The sequence below is a fragment of the Aedes aegypti genome, unplaced genomic scaffold, assembly GCF_002204515.2.
Source record: "Aedes aegypti strain LVP_AGWG unplaced genomic scaffold, AaegL5.0 Primary Assembly AGWG_AaegL5_hic_scaff_1036_PBJ_arrow, whole genome shotgun sequence".
NCBI classification, from domain to species: domain Eukaryota; kingdom Metazoa; phylum Arthropoda; class Insecta; order Diptera; family Culicidae; genus Aedes; species Aedes aegypti.
Window position 1 is genome coordinate 1 of NW_018734446.1, and position 18147 is coordinate 18147.

Genomic DNA, 18147 nt, shown 5'->3' on the forward strand with positions numbered 1-18147 from the left:
ACTGAAAGTGAATTACCAAAAGAATAAAATTTTATATCAAAAATTAAAAAAATCTCACTTTTCTGTACTGATGCATTGGTAGTATCACATTCTTGAGACATTATTTTTAACGTATTTACTCAGAAATGCACGTGGAATTTCCCTGAGGAATGAAATAACCGCGGTTTTCGATTCCTTTCTTTATAATTCTTATGGGAGATATCATAGTGGCAATGGTGTTGCAGCAAACATGGTTCTTTTCAGGATGCATTCACCACGTGGGATGTGGGGCAAATGCGGATCGACCAGTAGGTAATCTCATTCCGATCCAGACACATTGGGGTTCATGCACAAATTATGTCACGCTCTAAGAGGAGGGAGGGGGTCAAGCCAAATGAGACAAGCCTTACAAAATTGGTGGAGGTCTCATACAAAAAGCGTGAAAACAAGAGGGTAAAGTTAAAATTTAGCGTTAAAATTTAGCGTGACATAATTTGTGTATCATCCCTTGTCACGAAATCAGGGCGCAGCCAAAATTTTCATCAGGTGGGGGCGAACTATCTCAGAAAATCATTTACGAATTTCATACATATATATATATATATATATACACTGAGAACAGCGTTGCGGTTGAAAATACTATATCAGAGGGTTAAATCAAATACACAACGCCACTTGATTTGTGCAGACTAAATACGCATTTATTTAGAATATTTTGTGCATTCAATTTTACCATGGCACCATTTGTATAGTAAAAATTACTATATCATGGTTAATAACTTGCAGCAGACCAGAATCGAACCGAGGATCTGGCGATTCCCAAGCGCGAACGCTTACCGCTCGGCTATCGATGCGGTTGGATTGAGAGGGAACGAAACGCAAATAAAAAGCGTTCATGATAGCTCAATCGTGGTTGGAATAGTAAATTGAAAAACACGTTCATGGTTTTCATTACTGCAACGCTTGTTTCAGTGTATATATATATATATATATATATATATATATATAATATATATATATATATATATATATATATATATATATATATATATATATATATATATATATATATATATATATATATATATATATATATATATATATATATATATATATATATATATAGGTTCAACTACATGACATGTTAAAATATAATAAACATCAATCTTCCTTTGTCTTTCGCAGAGAGCAAGGTGAAACCTGAAACGCGTCTTGGTTCGAAGTAATTCGATTGGTAGAGTTCCTACTGACCGGCAATTTTAGTCTAGACAGTTAGTGAAATATGTTCCGAATGAAGAAGAAGAATATTCCACCAGCATTTTATCTAAGAAAAACTCCTGAATAAAAAATATTAAATAAAAAAAACTCCTGAATTTCTCCAGACGTCTAGCCAGTGGCGTTAGAAGTGGGTAGGACATGTTCCACACCTGGGTAGGACAGTCAGGGGATTGGAACACTCCTATAAGTGATTCTTGAGTTTCTGGAACATCCATAGAGAATGATCAGAAGATTATTGAAGAATTTTTGGGTGAAGTAATGAAATATTTCAATTCCAGTAGCATCGTGTTATACACAGCACGAGTGTGATGGTGCTAGCGATTTCTGAACATGCGGTCAACCTTGGTATAATTTCTTTATTTATTATTTAATGCGAAAATTTGAAATGTTTTATATTTTTGAGATTTAATTAATTGCGGAAAATTGCATATAATTTTCAAGTGGAGGTAAAGAATTATCGAAATTTATTATTAAACTTTAAACAATCCACATTTCTATATAAATATATAGAATATATAAATCAGGAACAACTGGTTCATTTGACTTGATATAATTTATCAAAGCATTCTGAATCTCAGAACGCTTTCTAGAAGTTCTTGGCTGAATCAGACGTGGAAATTTCTGGAAGTAGCTTTAGCTGAAGAATTAAATGAAGATTTGATTAAATTCCTTTCCTTATTGGATATTTTAATACATCATTCATAAAAATATTTGGAGCAGATTATGACCATTTTTAGAAATATTTGTTGTTGCGCAATTGTTGAATAAATTCTGGGCAAAACATTTTATGGAGTTTTTGCACGATAAAACATTTTACAAAGCATTCTTCAGTTTCTCCTGAAAACTTTTGCAATTAGTCGGGTCACTTTGGTGCCAAGATAAAAACCACATCAATTTACAGATTTTTTACAATTTCATCCATTTGTTATCCAGAAATAGATGAGAGAAAACAACCTCACTGGGTTTAAAGGCAAGCAGTTTGGTATATTTTTGTCAAATATATTTAATAAATTTTGATATGAAAAAGGATATAAATATGAATTATATTAATCGTTTTTGAATATATTGCCGGCAATATACGTCCATGTGCGTTTGAAATGCAAATATCAAATGCGGGGAACACTAAACGCGGTAAGATTTTTCAACAAGGAAGGGCGAAGTCAAAGATTGATTTTTATTACATTTATATGCACTATGAGGGATCCCCGTACAACCATGCGGTCAAAAATATGTTTTTGTTTTAATTGAGTTTTTTCATTTAATTTCAGCAAGGTATGATCTAAATTTGAAAAAATATCCAGTATCACGAAGCCACCCCCAACTACTCCTTCCCCTCACCTTTGCAAAATTTCAACGTTTCATACAAATGTATACTATTTAATATCATGAAGAGTTTTTCGGCATGTTTTGTAAAAAGGTGTGGAGAAGGGGGTGTGGTGGGAATATGGGAGGGGGGTGAATTTTTGAAAACTGAAAGGCATAAGGTACCGTCCCACAAATTATGTAACGCTCTAGGGGGAGGGGGTATATACAGTCAAGCGTAACGGCTCATACAAAAGTATCATTTTTTTTTTTCATACAAAAAGTATTACGAACGGTAGGGAGAGAGGATCGCAAATTGTCAATTTTAGCGTAATGGACTCTGCCTCAGAAGCGAAAGGAAGGCAATTGGGGGAAAATTGGTCATGTTAATTGTTTTTTCTTGCAATTCAAATGATAACACAAATGTTTTTTTTTAATATTTTTCTATTTTTTTATTTATTACAAAAACAATACAACACTATTTCTTATCTGAGTTAATTTCTTAATTATCCACAAAATTTTCGTCAATTTTCAATCAACGACGTCGTCTATCAGATCATCTAAGGTGTCACCACTGGTTAGAGCTAAATAGATTTCAATTCAATTCAAACACAAGCAAAAAATTAACGATTGAAATGATTTAACATTTTTTTCCAATCATTCACCTCGAGATGGCTGCCCGAAAATGATCAATAGTGGAGGAGACGAAAACATTCCAAGCAAGTGTGTGAACCGTTGGCAGTGCAAACGCTTGATGGTATTTAATGCTGCTGCTGCTTTGTGTTTTGGATGACTGGCAGAATCGATGAACTGTTGTAAATTGTGATCACAGTTCCCAAGCCTGGTCACCAGATAAATCGCACTTAGAACCCTCGAATATCATAAAATTTCGCACTTTTTCAGGGTAACCTTCAGAAAACATTTTTTTGTTTTCGTTTTGTTAATTAAATGGAACTTAAAAATGGATCTGATTCATACAAAGCACGAAGAAAAACGTAATGCAAGTTGGCTTCTCTGGATCGTTTTCTTGCATGGTGGGTCCTAATTTTTTTCAAAAGTTGCAGGTGCAGGTGAGTGAATTATTATTTCACCGGCATGAGCCAGAACTTTTTGAATAGTTGCAGGAATTTTGTACCAACTGTACAAATTGAAATATTGTTAGAAAGTAGCTTCACAATACTCATCAATTTTATCTGAGTTTATTGGCAGTTGACAGTTGATTGCTATCAGAATATTATAGAACCGTTCAATAATTTTTTTTTTATCAATATCCAACGCACTGCTCAACCGTTTGGGATTAGGAAATGCCTTTCTATAAACATTTCCAGTTGTGCTGGTACCAGCTCCTCCTGATAGTGGTTGGTCTACTCTAATACCAAAACTATCGTAAAGCCGTGTTTTTACAAGTTGTTTTCTCACAATATATTTTCTTTAAATACTTTAGGAACTTTTTATTTTTTAAAATTAATTTTCTAAAGTCAATTTCAAATCATCAATACTTTCAACTAACTTAATAAAAACTGTGAGATTGTTCTAGAAAATTCGGAAGAAATATCAATTTGTTTTGTCACATTGCTTAATATAACCGCATAACAGTCACAGATTATACATGGGCCGCGTAATGTTGTGGCAAAGAAATTTCTATCAGAATTATTTTCTGACTATTCACCCAATAAGTGAGATGAGCTGTACAAAATTTTAGCTTCATATAAACATTGTTGAGTTCTCGGTATTTTTTTGAGATTTTGGGGCCTTTCCATACTGACGAGTAATTCACACTTGTTACTCCATTTACTCAGTGCCTACTTTTGTCGAATGTTACAGATATGCAGTTATGGGCAGTGTAGTATGAATTCAAAAAATCTTAACCATGCATGTAAAGGAAAAATTCCGTAGTTCAAGGCTACTTCTTTCAGAGAAAAACCTTCCTTATATTTTTCTTCGTTCGTAAATCACGAATTTACTACCTATGGTTTAAAAATAACAGATTGAAAATCGATTTGAATTTATATTTCCTAAAATCATGTTTTCTGGCCACCCTATCTTGAAGATGGTTACCCTAAAGGCAAAATAGAAAATATTGGTCCACATAAATCACAAGACTTGTAGGCCAACTAAAAATAAAGAAATTTTGACCATCTGTAACTTTGTTTAATGTGGAAAGAAACCAATTTTAAGCATGCATGGTAAAAAATTCAAAACGACAAAATAAATGAAAAATGAAAAAAACTTTCAAAGTTGCAAGATTTTTCTGCGGGACATGTTTGTTGAAGTGTCAAGCTTGATTTCTATCTAAACAGAAGTGTGGGGAAATGCGAGGAAAAAAAGTTCTTGACTATTAAAGTTCAAATCTGGCATTATTTTCTGAAAATTTTCAGTTTATTCATTTTTAATATTTTCCTATTAGTGATATAACATTATGTTAATAGTCCAGCAGAACGTTTATGTAAAAACCTTAATGGGAACGTATTTGGATGAAGAGCATTAATTGAAATTATAATTGTTTAATAAATTTGAAGAAAAACGTTTTTTTTTGCCGAAAACTGTAAATTTTGCATCTAGTTCTGACTTTGATAGTGTATATCTCAGAAACTATAGCAAGTAGGATCTTCAAATTCTGGATTTTTCTAATAATTATGTAAGTAATAACACAAAATAACCAAAATTGTTTTAGGACATAAAACTTTTTCGATTTATGACCGCCTGATCCCCATAGTGCTATGGTTGCCTAAGTAGGGTAGATGTACCAATAGTGGAGGTACTAAGCACGGTTGAACTTCATTTAACCACCTAAATTCAATAAGCGCGATTAATGTAAATGTTAATGTTGCAACGGGAAGTAACGAACACTGACTTGATGAGGAAAATGATTTCATCGCAGTAATCCACGGCATGTCAGTGAAAAATAAAACCACTGCTATTGGTACACTGTTCCTTTAGTTGCCGGTATATTTTTAATTTGTGTTCCTATAGTTGCGGTATCCGTTGTTTTCTTACGGGATCCTCTACTATAGGAACACTTTACCGCAACTATAGTTGGTACAAGTAAGAGAAGTTTTAGCAATTTTAATGATAATTCAACAGTTTTAAAGTATTTTGAACGCTCTTTTCAACTATTCCGTGTGTTAACATGCGTCGATTGGCCAATGTCAATTCTGTGGCTAATGTAATAGAATCAGTGAAAACGGCACTACCGCAACAATAGGAACACCCACAGCTGAGGAAACACTTACCCAATCCTTTGGTTACTTTGCGTTACCGCATTTGAAGCTCAGTTAGAATGAAAAAATGCGTGTTATTTATGAGACCATGGAAACCAGTGAATTCGGCACCGCTCAAACGTCAAATTAGTGAACCCATGCATTGGTCCATTGATTTGCACGTCAAACGCAAACAGCAATATAATAAATGATAAAATTTTGAAAGTTAATGCAAATTTTAAAAGTTGATCCAATGAATGATGTGATGTACCATTTTTTAATGAAAAACTATTTTGGTCAAAAATGGTCTCTAAAGTTTTTTTTCCTTATTCTGCTTGCATTGAATCCTGATGCAAAATTGTACAGGCTCCAAGGAAACCCTCAGAGACGAGTTCAAAATACCCTTCAAGCTTCAGGAATTATCATAGTGATTTTATTTAGAATACTTTCGGGATCTACTACAGAGATTTCTTCGGAAATTCTTCTAGCGATTTTCCTTTCAGAAATTCTTCCAGCAGGTTCTCAAATTATGCTTGGAAGAATTTCTGTAGAATTTGCTTCAGGAAATACTTGAGAACTCCAAAGCTACTAAATTCTTCAGGTAATACTTTGATTTTTGTTCTTCAAAGCTGTCCCAGAATTTCCTCCAAATATTTTTTTTTTTTTCACTAATCTTCCAGTTATTGCTCTAGGAGATCTTCCAATGATTTTCTACTGGATATCTTCCGATGAAATGTACAAAATTTTATACCAGAGTGTTTGAACAAACAGCTTAAGGCATTTATTTTTTCCAAGAAGCCCTGCAAGAATTCCTCCGCTTGTTCATGTGTTTCATTCAAGTACTATTCCTGCAGTTTTACCAAACATTTGTTAAAAACTTTCTCAATAAATTCCCATGCAAATTTCTATAGAGATCTTTCTAATGTTTTTCGAGAAATTTCTAAAAAAATCCTGCTGGATAATATCTCGAGATTCGATTTTTTTTTCGATTATCTTAGCAAATTATCTAGGAAATCTTTTAAAACTTACCAAAGAGTTCAGATGTTATTTCAGAGATCCTTGTTAATGAAGAGTGACTTTAAACTTACACAATTTTTATCAGAGGTCACTCTAGGATTTTTTTTTTTAAAATAACTCACGGATTTTATTTTTCAGAGAAATTTCCATGGCTTTCGCTGGACATATTCCTGGAAGATTTCCTGAAAGAAAAATCAAGACTCAGTTGAAATAATCTCAGAGAATTATTGGAGGAATTTCTGTAGAAATCTTTAGAGCAAAAACTTGAAAACTTGAAAAACGTCTAAAAATGTCTTACGTAATGAATGGACCGCCTCTTTGGTTCTTAACACTTTATTCGCCGCGCTGTTGTGTTTTGTAAAACACAGCTGAAAAACCTCGCTTTTCGTACACAGCATCAGCGTGGTGCTTCTGGCGGTGGTCAACCGCGTGACGACTGAAGGGTTAAGATATCCGTTGATTGGATGATATGGCCAATCTTGGTGTCTTGAGGAATCCGGAATAACTCCGAAACCACCTGAACCATATACCCTGTTCAGGCAGCACGGGCGAATACGTACTGCAGAATCCGAACGAGAATGAGGCATACAACAAGGGTCGAATGCCGTGACAATGGCTATGGAGCGCCACGATAGTTTAGCTTTTATTAATTCTGCGTTCGTTAGTTGTATTCCGATTGTTAATTGCTCTAAGTGTAGACTTTTTCTTCAAAGCTGCTAATCAAGTGAATTACATATTATACATTATCGGTAAGGAACCGATGAACAAAATAAGTCATTATGCTAAATTGTCCCATCTAACTTTCAGACATAATGGTTTTCTAATTATTGCTAAATTGGACCTAAAATAACGAATAATTGATTTTCCGATTAAGTAGTGCCAGGTACGAATTCCTATTGATGGAAGGTTCCAATTAATTAATAAAAATTACTTATAAACAGACAGTACTACATATACGATACAGTAGCGTCAATCGGTAGGGTTCTGAACCGGTAGGCAAAACTAAATGTAAGAACCGCTGTATTATCCCTTTCGATTCAATAAATTCGCTCCAAATACGACAATTCGTCCGGTGGGGTGTGCTGCTGTCGTCATGATGATGGTTGACGAGAGCAATGTCAAAACTCATTCATGGTTTCAAAACATTCGGAACAAAATATTTATTTTTACCGCTTACTTCACTTATGTATGAAATTCAATGAGATCCAATGGTAGAGAATTCATTTATCTACCCAATGGTATTTTTAGAGGCAGCGGAGAATGTCCCGAAGCGTGTTTTATTCAAGCGCAAAAATCGCTCAGGCGAAAGTTCCAATGAAACTAACCTCACATATCATGGTTTTCCAACCTCAAACTAGTGCTCCTACCAGCCGGATCTCAATTTTTATGCACGGAGCTATTAATGGTCTGCAAAGAACATTTAATCGGATAGCCTCAGAATTTGACTTTGACACTCCCCGACGCACACTTCGCCGACGTTTTTCAAGTTTTTTTGCAAACGCCGCTGGTGATAGTTGAATGTTTTGTGTAGTATTGACTTGTGTTCACTTTAAGTTTAATTTGACCTTTTGTTAGTATTAAGACTAGAATTAAGTTGACATCATTGGGGCTGTTGATTGCCTGTTGATGTATTAAAGAATAAAGAATAATACAAAAAAAAACAAACGTATACAGAACATAGAGAATGGATATTCCTGTTTTATTTTCCTGATATAAGACGGTTCACAGTTAAACAGTTAGGCGGAAAAGGTAGGAATATCCATTCTCTATGTTCTACATACGTTTGTTTTTAGTATTATCGCACTACTTTCATAAAAATTGAGATCCGGCTGGTAGGAGCACTAGTTTGAGGTTGGAAAACCAGGATATGTGAGGTTAGTTTCATTGGAACTTTCGCCTGCGCGATTTTTGCGCTTGAATAAAACACGTATCGGAACATTCTCCGCTGCCTCTAAACATATCATTGGATAGTGAAATGAGTTTTCTACCATTGGATTTGATACAATTTCATACATTACTTCACTTAAGCAGTGAAAATAAATATATTCTTCCGAATGTTTTGAAACCATGCATGGGTTTGACATTGCTTTCGGAAACCATCATCATGACGACAGCAGCACACCTCAGCGGACGAATTGTCGTCTTGGGAGCGAATAACCAATGAGTTTTTTCCAGCTTTGAGCTGCGCCAAACCAACGCTGCTGAGAGATTTTTTCCTGCCCTAACATACCCAATTTCTTTGGACCAAATATTAAATTAACTTTAATTAACTTTTAACCTATTTCTTATCTGATCGGCTTTTGGTACATCGACCCTATATACCTAACTTGAACATTCTCATTCTGCAACGATTTCGCCAATCACAATCGAAATCCTTGCAAACGATCATTGATTGATAAACGCACGTGTGTGTGTGCGAGTAGTTCGTTTTGATTGTCAATGAGAGTACACGTACTACAATGTTATGTCGTTTTTCTTTATTTGCACCGCCTGCACCGTTTTCCCACCGGTGTAGCAAAACTTGCACCCAAACCGTTCTTTTATTCCGCAGGTAGTACACCGTTTCTGCACTCGATCGTAAACGGTGCAGTAAATTCTACACCCTGATCGAGTTGGGTGTAGCAGGTACTGCACTCTTTTTACCAATACATGCATGATGCTTAGCTGTCAGTGATATTTGTGTTTTGATCGCTTTGGTAGGTTTTGTTGTTTTCGCTGTCGAGCAAGTGATATCGTTTTCAGTTTTCGGTCATTATTGAGTGCGTGGATAAAATGGATTTGATCAGGAATTTGATTGAATCATCTGATTCAGAAGGAGACGAGGAAATGTTCCTTGCATTTTTTCAAAATAAACGGTACCACAAGAAATGAAAAATCGCGCGCTGAAAATTTTATGAGTACGATTGATCGATACAATGATGAAGAGGTATGTTTTATTGGTATGCTTTTTAGCTTACATAACAAAAGCTTTGTTTTTTTAGTTTCGCAACAATTTCCGATTAACGAGGAGTACAGCAGAACTTCTTATTTGTAAATTTGAAAATTCTGTATTTTACAAAGAAGCAGAAGGACGGGGCAGAAGTAGTCTATGTGCAAAAAAACAAATGCTTTCTTTTTTATGGTGAGTTTAATTAATTTATGTTTAATTATCAAACATAAAACTAATAACACATTGTTGTTTAGGTTCTGTGCAAATAAAAACTCCTATAGAGAGATTTGTAATTTGTTCGACATGTCGGAGTCAACATTTTTTCGACACACGGAATCTATCCTAGATTTCTTCCATGATATATCTAGGGAATACATAAAAATGCCCATGACTGATGCAGAAAAAGCGAACGTCGCGAACGAATTCGAAAAGGTATACGGATTTTTTATACAATAATGTTGTTGTTATTTATAAACAGTTATTAATTTTATTTTGGATAATGCATGAATGATGCCATTAAACCATCTTATTAACTCTTACAGCTCGCCGGATTTAAAAACGTTATCGGTTGCATCGATGGAAGTTATATTAATGTTCGAAAACCAGCAAACAAAATTCGCTCCACATATATCAATAGGCATGAATTGGTATCTCTAACACTGCAGGGTATATGTGATGCCGATAAAAGGTTCCTTGACGTCTTTTTGGGCCCACCTAGCAAAATTCATGATTCGAGAATTTTTAGCATGTCCCCGATAAGCCAAAAATTGCCAACGATATGCCAACAAAGTTATCATATCCTAGGAGACGCAGCTTATCCTATTCGTGAGCATCTATTAACTCCTTTTAGGGATTATGGTAACCTGTCAAATAGGCAAAAAAAGTATAACAAACGTCATTGTCAAACACGAGTTAAAATAGAAAATTGTTTTCAATTATTGAAACAACGTTTTAGACAACTTATGCGTCTAGATTTTTTTACTGTTAAAAAAATGTGTAAATTTATAATGGCATGTTGTGTTCTACATAACATATGCATCGATCAAAACGACTTATTTTTAACAACCAACGAAGAAAACAATGAAGACGTAGATAATTCTCAAGACAATGTAAGAATAAATAATTATCAAGAATGTAATACAAGAGACAATATTTTAAAAAGGCTAGGAGAGATGAAAAGAAACACTATTGTAAACACTTTTACATAAATGACGAAAATAAAAAGCTAAATAGTTGAATAAGAGAAAATTGATTGTGTATTTTAAAATCTAGGCATCAAAGCATATTTGTCAGTTAAACATTAACATTATTCATTTATCTGCTATACGTTGCAACAGTTGAGTTATTGTATCCAACTTTTCCATGCGCTCCCTATGCCTCTCCTGTTTCTCCTCTTGGGCTTTAGCGAAAGCCTCCAGCATTTTTTCCTGCAATAGGTGACTTCTGCTTCCTCCTTTATTTTTCGTTGGCTTAGGCGAGGGTGATTGTGATGGAGTCACAGATCCTGACGATGGCGTACTTTTTGAATCGTTTGATTTCGAAGACGTAATTTTAGTTTTCATCGAAGTGGTATCCATTTGCAATTCAGGTTCAATAGAGTCATCGATAGCCACGATTTCTTCGAATTCCGCATCGAACGGAGTGCTCGCAAAAGTGCTTCCTGAGGTCCGATTATTAGCTTTTGCAATTTGGCGTCTTCTCGAAACAGTTTTATAGCGATTCTCAACTTGTTTTGAACTGAACGACACACCACACTGCTCGAAAAGCTGGTCACGAATAAACTCCCACATCTTTTTCTTATTTTTGAAATCCTTTAGAGGACCAACATTATCTAAATTCTCCTTGTAAAGAGTTAGCATCATCTTCGTTTGCCCGTCTGACCACTCATGAGCTGTAGCCGATGGGGTGCTTTCAGGAGTGGTTTCTTGGAAATCTGTTGAACCGGGTGTGCTTGGAGTTTTTGCAGCTATTTCAAGCGGGAAACCATAAAACTCCGCTACCAGACAATATCTAACTTTCACTGTTTCGTCCACTAAAATAAACATAAATGTGTAACTTTAATACGAAAAATATTTCAATATACGCACCATATTTGTTTCTCAAAAAATATATTCCTCTTCGTACAGAAGACAATTATTTTCATCAACCATTGGAGCATAGTCCTCGAGAGATATGTCTTTTGCCATTGCACAAACCTACTACAAAAACTATTCGAAACACAAATGAGTCTAAAATTTCCAAACATCAAAAGCAGACCAACTACAAAAGCAACGGTCGTTTTGTTTATTCTTGATGAATGACATTTGTTTTGGTTGTCGCCTTCACTAACACCATCATACGCTGTCAAAATATTGCACCGAAACCGTTCTATTTTCCGGTGTCAATTGTTACACTCGCGCGGTGCACCGTCGGGAATAATCGAAAACGACATTACAAACTTCACCGTTGTCTCGCACCGTTCGCGACGCCAGACTCGACGAACGGATTGTCATCGCCATCGGCTCATTCATAATATGGATCTTCGTCGATTCTTGTGCGATGCTGTGTGTTTGTGTGCGAATGAAAGAAGCAGAACAGCGTGTCCAGATTGTGCAATAATTAAAAGTAGCATGGTTGAATAAAACTGTTAGAGCTTTTATGTTATTTGGAGGTGGCTCAGTGATTTTGATTGTTTGAATAAATTTAAAATCTAGTTGATATTTTTGAACAATGATGATGGCTGAATAAGTTTAGTGAATAATTTTTCAAAGCCACTGTTTTCTCCATATTGGATTAATCGTATAAACTCAGCTAGCACCACTGGCCAACTTTGACGTCGCGGCCTCGCTCGCCGTCATCGACTGCGCGGATGACGGACGAATGACGGTGGAAAACGTCAAAACGGTGCGAATCGTAGCATTTGATCCATCTCATCGCGCTGTGTAATCCAGAAATTATTGTGTTCTTTGAACGTTCCAATCGTTGAGTTATTTCCCAATTTCGCCCACGGCCAGGCCCCCAAAGGTAATTCAGCTAGCTTGGAATCAATCTTCCCACTGCGGTGTTCGGTTTGTGCTCAGAAAAATCCACCCAGCAGCCGTGTTGCGCCGGAATTCTGTGACCAAAGTGCCAAACGGTTCGCTCAGCCACTGTGTTTCTCTTATATGCTTTTTGCCTCCAGGCTGGCGACAGGTCATCAGGACTGTATAAACAAAGCTCCGGAAAGGGCGCGACTCGGCGGAAACTGTTGACCACCACCGGCAGAACCGTTGTCACCATTCCCGGCCATGACGGATTCGTTCTTTGGCTTCGATACCTCGCTCCCGGTGGAGGATGACGGAGGCGGAGGAATCGGGGAACTGCCCAGGACGATTCCGAGGAGGAGTACGATGCCCTGAATGATGAGACGTTTGGGATGGCCGCTCGGGAGGGTGACTGGGAGGGGCTGCATGAGGATTTGGTACGGATGGACCAGCGGGAAGGGGGCGATGGCGATTCCGGGCCGGACTCCGATCTGGACATCAACTTCTCCGCCGTGAGGATCGACAATCTGGAGATGAACGATGACAACGAGTCGGAGGCGCGGCTGCAGTTGGATCCGAGCGTGTGGACCATGCCGAGTAAACCGGCGACTCCGAGGCCGGCAGCGATTCCACCCAGCGCACCGAGAATAGCCGGGCCGGGTAAGTCGAAGTTTGTTACAATCAATGGTCCGACTCGACAGTTTAGCATGTTCTCATCTGGGCTGGTAGCAGGTCTCTTTTTTCAATATAAGTCTATATTTTAATAGAAGGACTCTTCTTTTTTAACAAAAATGTTCTCTAAAGGCACCATTTTCCTTCTCCTTCTCCTGGATTTCTGATTTGAAATACAGTGAGATTCCGTTTCTGGCAACAGATTCAAAAGTTTCAGTTACCAAAATCGTTCGAAAAAAATATTTTTAATGTCATTGGGATGTTGTTACGTTATCCTTATTGAACCATATGATGATCAGACCTTAGAAACATTTCAAAGTATATTTTAGTAGGATAGTATACTTATACGTAAATATCTATAAAAGTCTATGAAGAAACGCATTGAGCAATATTTGAATCAAATTGTGAATTCATTTCGAGGAGTTCCAATACTGGTGTGAATCGCAAGTCAGTCCCATCTGTAAAAAGTAGGCTTTGAAGTTTCCAAACTCGATTTCTATACGAATATTCAAAAAATTCCACAGGATTGGAAAATGTTCAAATCATAATGAAAGTTTCTCAATTTGCTTTTCACTATGATATCTCTCCGAGAAAAATATAAAGATGATCAAAACATGGTTCATTTTTGTGTTATACGGTGCGGAAATCTGTAGTAGGACTGATAAGCGGATACTTTTCACTATGGGACAATTTGACTTGCTGTTTTTTCCTAATTTTTCCGAACAAATCATGTTATCTCGTTAAGATAGCTGAAAGAGCATAGGAAAATATGTTGAAAACTAAATTTTGACGAAAATGCAGATGAGACTGACTTGCGATTCACGGCAGTATACACTTAGAAAAATGTACATGCCAACGTCGTGTGTTTTACTTATAGATTTGCGCAATGACGGAAACCACATGACTTGAGTGTGGTAGCCATATAGATTTCGTCATTGACTTCACGGTTTAATAACATGTGTATCAATATTAGGTTGTCATGAGAAACAAACATGAATGTCTAAATATTAAATCATGAAAACCAACTGATTTGCTTATTGAATTCTAAATGTTGTGGCTTTAGATAGTCATGTGTGATAGAATATGAATATCATGAAACTGAAAGAAAAAATTTGATAGAAGAAATTTTGCTCCCCAAAATATGGATTCGAGGTTTCTCTGCTTGTCGCAAGCTCACTTGAATGTTTTTTTTTTTTCAAACAAGTGAGTCAGCAACAATCCATAGTTTGGGAAGCCCGGGATTAGCATATTTTATTTAATTCGAAGCTGAAAGCTAGGAAAATCTGTTAGTGGGATCCGATTTTTCTCTAACACCATACATTATATCCAATGCTGGAAGTAATGCATTTTATTTATAGAAAATTAGAATGAACTCCCCATAATCACATCATCACTAATAGAAGGAAAAACGAATCCGCAAATTTTCCTCTAACACTTTCAGCTTCAGAATTAGCTTCTTCTCTTTGGAACATGATGATGACTGTCGTTTGACACGAGGTTCGACCGCAAATTAGTTCGCAAATGAGGCGAACTTCAACATTTTCTTCTTCTTAAATTTGTCGTCCACATCAAACTTGCTCTTACCGGTAAAAAACTCCAACCCCGGAATTTGCTTAAAATCGGCTTTTATATACGTTTCGTCGTTCATCACACAGCAGCCATATTTTGTCAGCATCTTCTCGTGGAGCTTCCGTGCCCGAGTCGATTATTGCCGCTCATCGTGGTTTGGGAAGTTCTGTACCTTGTATGTATGTAGTCCAGCTCTCTTCTTTGCATTCTGGATGTAGCTCTGCGACATGCCGATCTTTTTAACCAAATCACGGCTTGAGACGTTGGGATTTGCTTTAATCATCCGCTTCACCTTTCCCTCCGTCTTTGTGTTCACCGGTCCCGGTTTTCTTCCAGTTCCTTTGCCGTGGTCCAACGTCAACCACTCCTGGAACCGCTTCAACACTCTGGAGACGGTTGAATGGTGAATGTTCAACATTTTTCCCAACTGCCAGGTGTTTGGAAAGAATTTGTTCTCTCGATTCGCGTTGGTTCACCTCTATTTTCGTTGAATCGAAAAACGAAACTTCGAGTTGCTGTCAAATCATACAAATCAATGAGAAAGTGTGCAAAATTTGGTTGATTTTTACCCAACGGTAGAAAAGTTATGCCCTGTTGAATGTGTCGCAATTATTTCGTGTTCGCCCTTTAAATTCGACCGAAGATATGTCATCAATTTCCTTTATAAATTTAGCCAGAATTTTCTCCAACATTTCATTCACGAAATACTCCTGCAGTTCATCCAAACAATTCTCGGGTAGTTTTCCATGTAAAACCTCCACGGATTCTCCAAAACTTCATTTGAGGTATCACACCAGGAAATACTACTGCAATTATTTCGACCATTTCCACAAAGTTTTTTTTTTTAATTTCTCTTCAATGTTTTTTATGTGAATCGGATTATCACAGAGAATTTCGACGAAAATGGGGCTCCGGGATACGCTTGGCATGAACAATGAAACTAGGTTGTTGTTCAAATAACAAAATTAGGATTCAGAAAACACGACAATATTAACAAAAAAACTAATTTTAATCGTATTTCGAAATGCTGTCAAAAATAGATCCATTTTGTTGCCAAAATCGGGGAGTTCTAAAAAAAAGAGCTTGCCAAAATCGGTATCCCACTGTACCTAACAAGAAAATGCTGATTTTTTTCATAATACTATTCCAGGATTTCATTCACTTTTAAAAGTTATCGAGAAAAGCAGATTTTTCAAGAACCATCATAAATTAATCGATAAAAACAAAATAAAATTTGGGTTCTTCGGCAAAGTTACTCCAAAAAGGTTCTTATAAAGCATTGTAGAACATTGTACAGGTATAATTGCCTGAACACAAAAATTTTATTACGAAAAACTTCTTTGCAGACATCTAAAATCAACGAGAACAGAGAAAAAACACCTTTTTCATGCTAAATTGTCTATTCGGACTATTGTGGCTCTGGTAACATAACAAAAAACATTTCATACCAATATTCCACCGTTACAGCTTCGATGCCCTTCCCTGGATTTCCACCGAATTTTTCCCTTCCGAATCCTTCTCAGATGCGCATATGTTCGGTGGAGGAAATTGAACAGAACATGATCAAACAACAGGCTCAGCAACTGCAGCAACATCCTCTGGTTCCGCCACGTCCTCCTCCGCAGCAGCATGAAAACCTTCAGCACCAATACCATCAAAACTTAGGACTTGCTCGCCCTCCGCCAGGTTTCCCAACAGCACCTGCGCTGATGAGCCAACCACCACTGACGATACCGGTGAATTTCCCTCCACCGTTGAATATGGGACCTCCGCCGCCTCTCCATCTTCTCCAAACGAACATCCCTCCTCCAGGAAGTGGTCCTCCGTTGTTTCCACTGAATGTGCCTCCTCCGAACTTCCAGGAGCAGCAGAACCATGCCAACTTTAACCAACGTCTGGTGCAGGAGATTCAACAGAACCATCCTCTGTTGGCCCAGCATCGTCACCATCAACAGCAACATCAGCAAAATCGCTACCAGCAGCACAACAATCGTCAAAACTACCACCAACAACAGCATCAGAATCGGCATCAAAACGGAAAGATTAACCGTTCCGGAGAATATGACGAGTATGCCAATCTGATGAGCGAACGGGACAAGCAGTGGCTGCTGGGAATTCAACTGTCTCAGCTGAACAAGGACACTCCATACTTCAACGATTACTATTTTTTGCGTGTTCCGTGACCGAAAGGAACGTCAGAAGGGTGAAAATGAACGAGAAAGCAAGGCGCACAAGGACAACACGTTCTATCATCCCTTCACGCAGCAAATGCTTCAGCGCAACGGGCTTATCGGGCGGGAAAGACGAAACTCGGAAAAGAGCCAGGACATCAAAGAAGTTCCCGCCAGGAATTATACTCCACTTCAGTTCGAAAACTCTCTTGGCAAGCTGCAGTGTGGCAGTGTGACCGCACCAAGGAAAATCATCGATCAGGACGTGGTGGCTGAATCGTCCACCAACACAGGAACTGCGGTCTCGTCCGAGGTTCTGTCACAGCGGAAGTCCAGACAAATTTTACTGCATGTTGAAAGTCTGTACAAAATCGCTCTGAAGATGGAGGACTTGAGCAATCCGCTAGCGATCGAAGCTAAGCAACTGCTGAAGGAGAAGAAGGAACGAGAACGTATGCTGGCGCTGGAACGAGGCCAACAGGTTGACGAGCAGAATAACGTCACTGTTAATGGAATCGATGGGTCGTCGATGCGCAAGAGGATACATTCGATTCAATGCTGGAAAAGCTCCTGCCTGGGCTTTCTCCAGAAGGAGTTCTGATGACTCTGTCAGTTAGGAAAGGAAACTTCTACTGAAACGCATTCAAGCGATTGTTAAAGATCACCCATTTCGATGGATTCTATGGTGTACAATTTTAACTGCATTGCCTCTACTCCCTAAGCGGGATCGAGACGACCCGGAAGGCCTGTTGAGCCCCCTTTTCGCTCAACTGGAAAGCCATGTAAAATACTCAAACCCTCCAGGATTTGCTTCCACTGCTAGACACGTTTCTAAACTCGGACAAACTGCTCCCCCCTGGTGCCCAAGTGTAAATTTCTTCTGACTACCGTTCTGACTCTGATCGATCGCCTGGAGCATTTCCACTCCACTCCGGCAGTGAATCTGCCCGCCGAAAGCGATCGAGCGATGGGAAGACATTCCTCAAGGAACTGTCCCGAGCGGTCGGCGGGCGTTGGAATGGGACCGC

The 18147-nt window shown here is 37.7% G+C and overlaps 2 protein-coding genes across 2 annotated transcripts; both read left to right on the plus strand.

Annotated features, from left to right (window-relative positions):
* The first annotated feature begins 9236 nt into the window (after positions 1-9236).
* LOC110680203 (putative nuclease HARBI1) lies at positions 9237-10953 on the plus strand. Its single transcript, XM_021856021.1, has 5 exons — positions 9237-9327; positions 9477-9702; positions 9758-9897; positions 9960-10137; positions 10248-10953. Exons 2-5 carry the CDS (start codon positions 9670-9672, stop codon positions 10911-10913), a joined length of 1017 nt encoding a protein of 338 aa, XP_021711713.1. The 5' UTR covers positions 9237-9327; positions 9477-9669; the 3' UTR covers positions 10914-10953.
* Positions 10954-12556: 1603 nt separating this feature from the next.
* Positions 12557-17472, plus strand: LOC110680204 (protein PAT1 homolog 1-like). The gene is made up of 3 exons (XM_021856022.1): positions 12557-12708; positions 12866-13367; positions 16416-17472. Exons 2-3 carry the CDS (start codon positions 13100-13102, stop codon positions 17129-17131), a joined length of 984 nt encoding a protein of 327 aa, XP_021711714.1. The 5' UTR covers positions 12557-12708; positions 12866-13099; the 3' UTR covers positions 17132-17472.
* The last annotated feature ends 675 nt before the right edge of the window (positions 17473-18147 follow it).

What these genes read in the sequence shown, in the direction of transcription:
- LOC110680203 (XM_021856021.1), top strand. Translation starts at nt 9,670, where the DNA reads ATGAGTACGATTGATCGATACAATGATGAAGAG. An exon ending in ATCGATACAATGATGAAGAG is followed by an intron (nt 9,703 to 9,757) that starts GTATGTTTTATT and finishes TTGTTTTTTTAG; the next exon opens with TTTCGCAACAATTTCCGATT. An exon ending in TCGCGAACGAATTCGAAAAG is followed by an intron (nt 10,138 to 10,247) that starts GTATACGGATTT and finishes TAACTCTTACAG; the next exon opens with CTCGCCGGATTTAAAAACGT.
- LOC110680204 (XM_021856022.1), top strand. Translation starts at nt 13,100, where the DNA reads ATGGCCGCTCGGGAGGGTGACTGGGAGGGGCTGCATGAGGATTTGGTA. An exon ending in ACCGAGAATAGCCGGGCCGG is followed by an intron (nt 13,368 to 16,415) that starts GTAAGTCGAAGT and finishes CCACCGTTACAG; the next exon opens with CTTCGATGCCCTTCCCTGGA.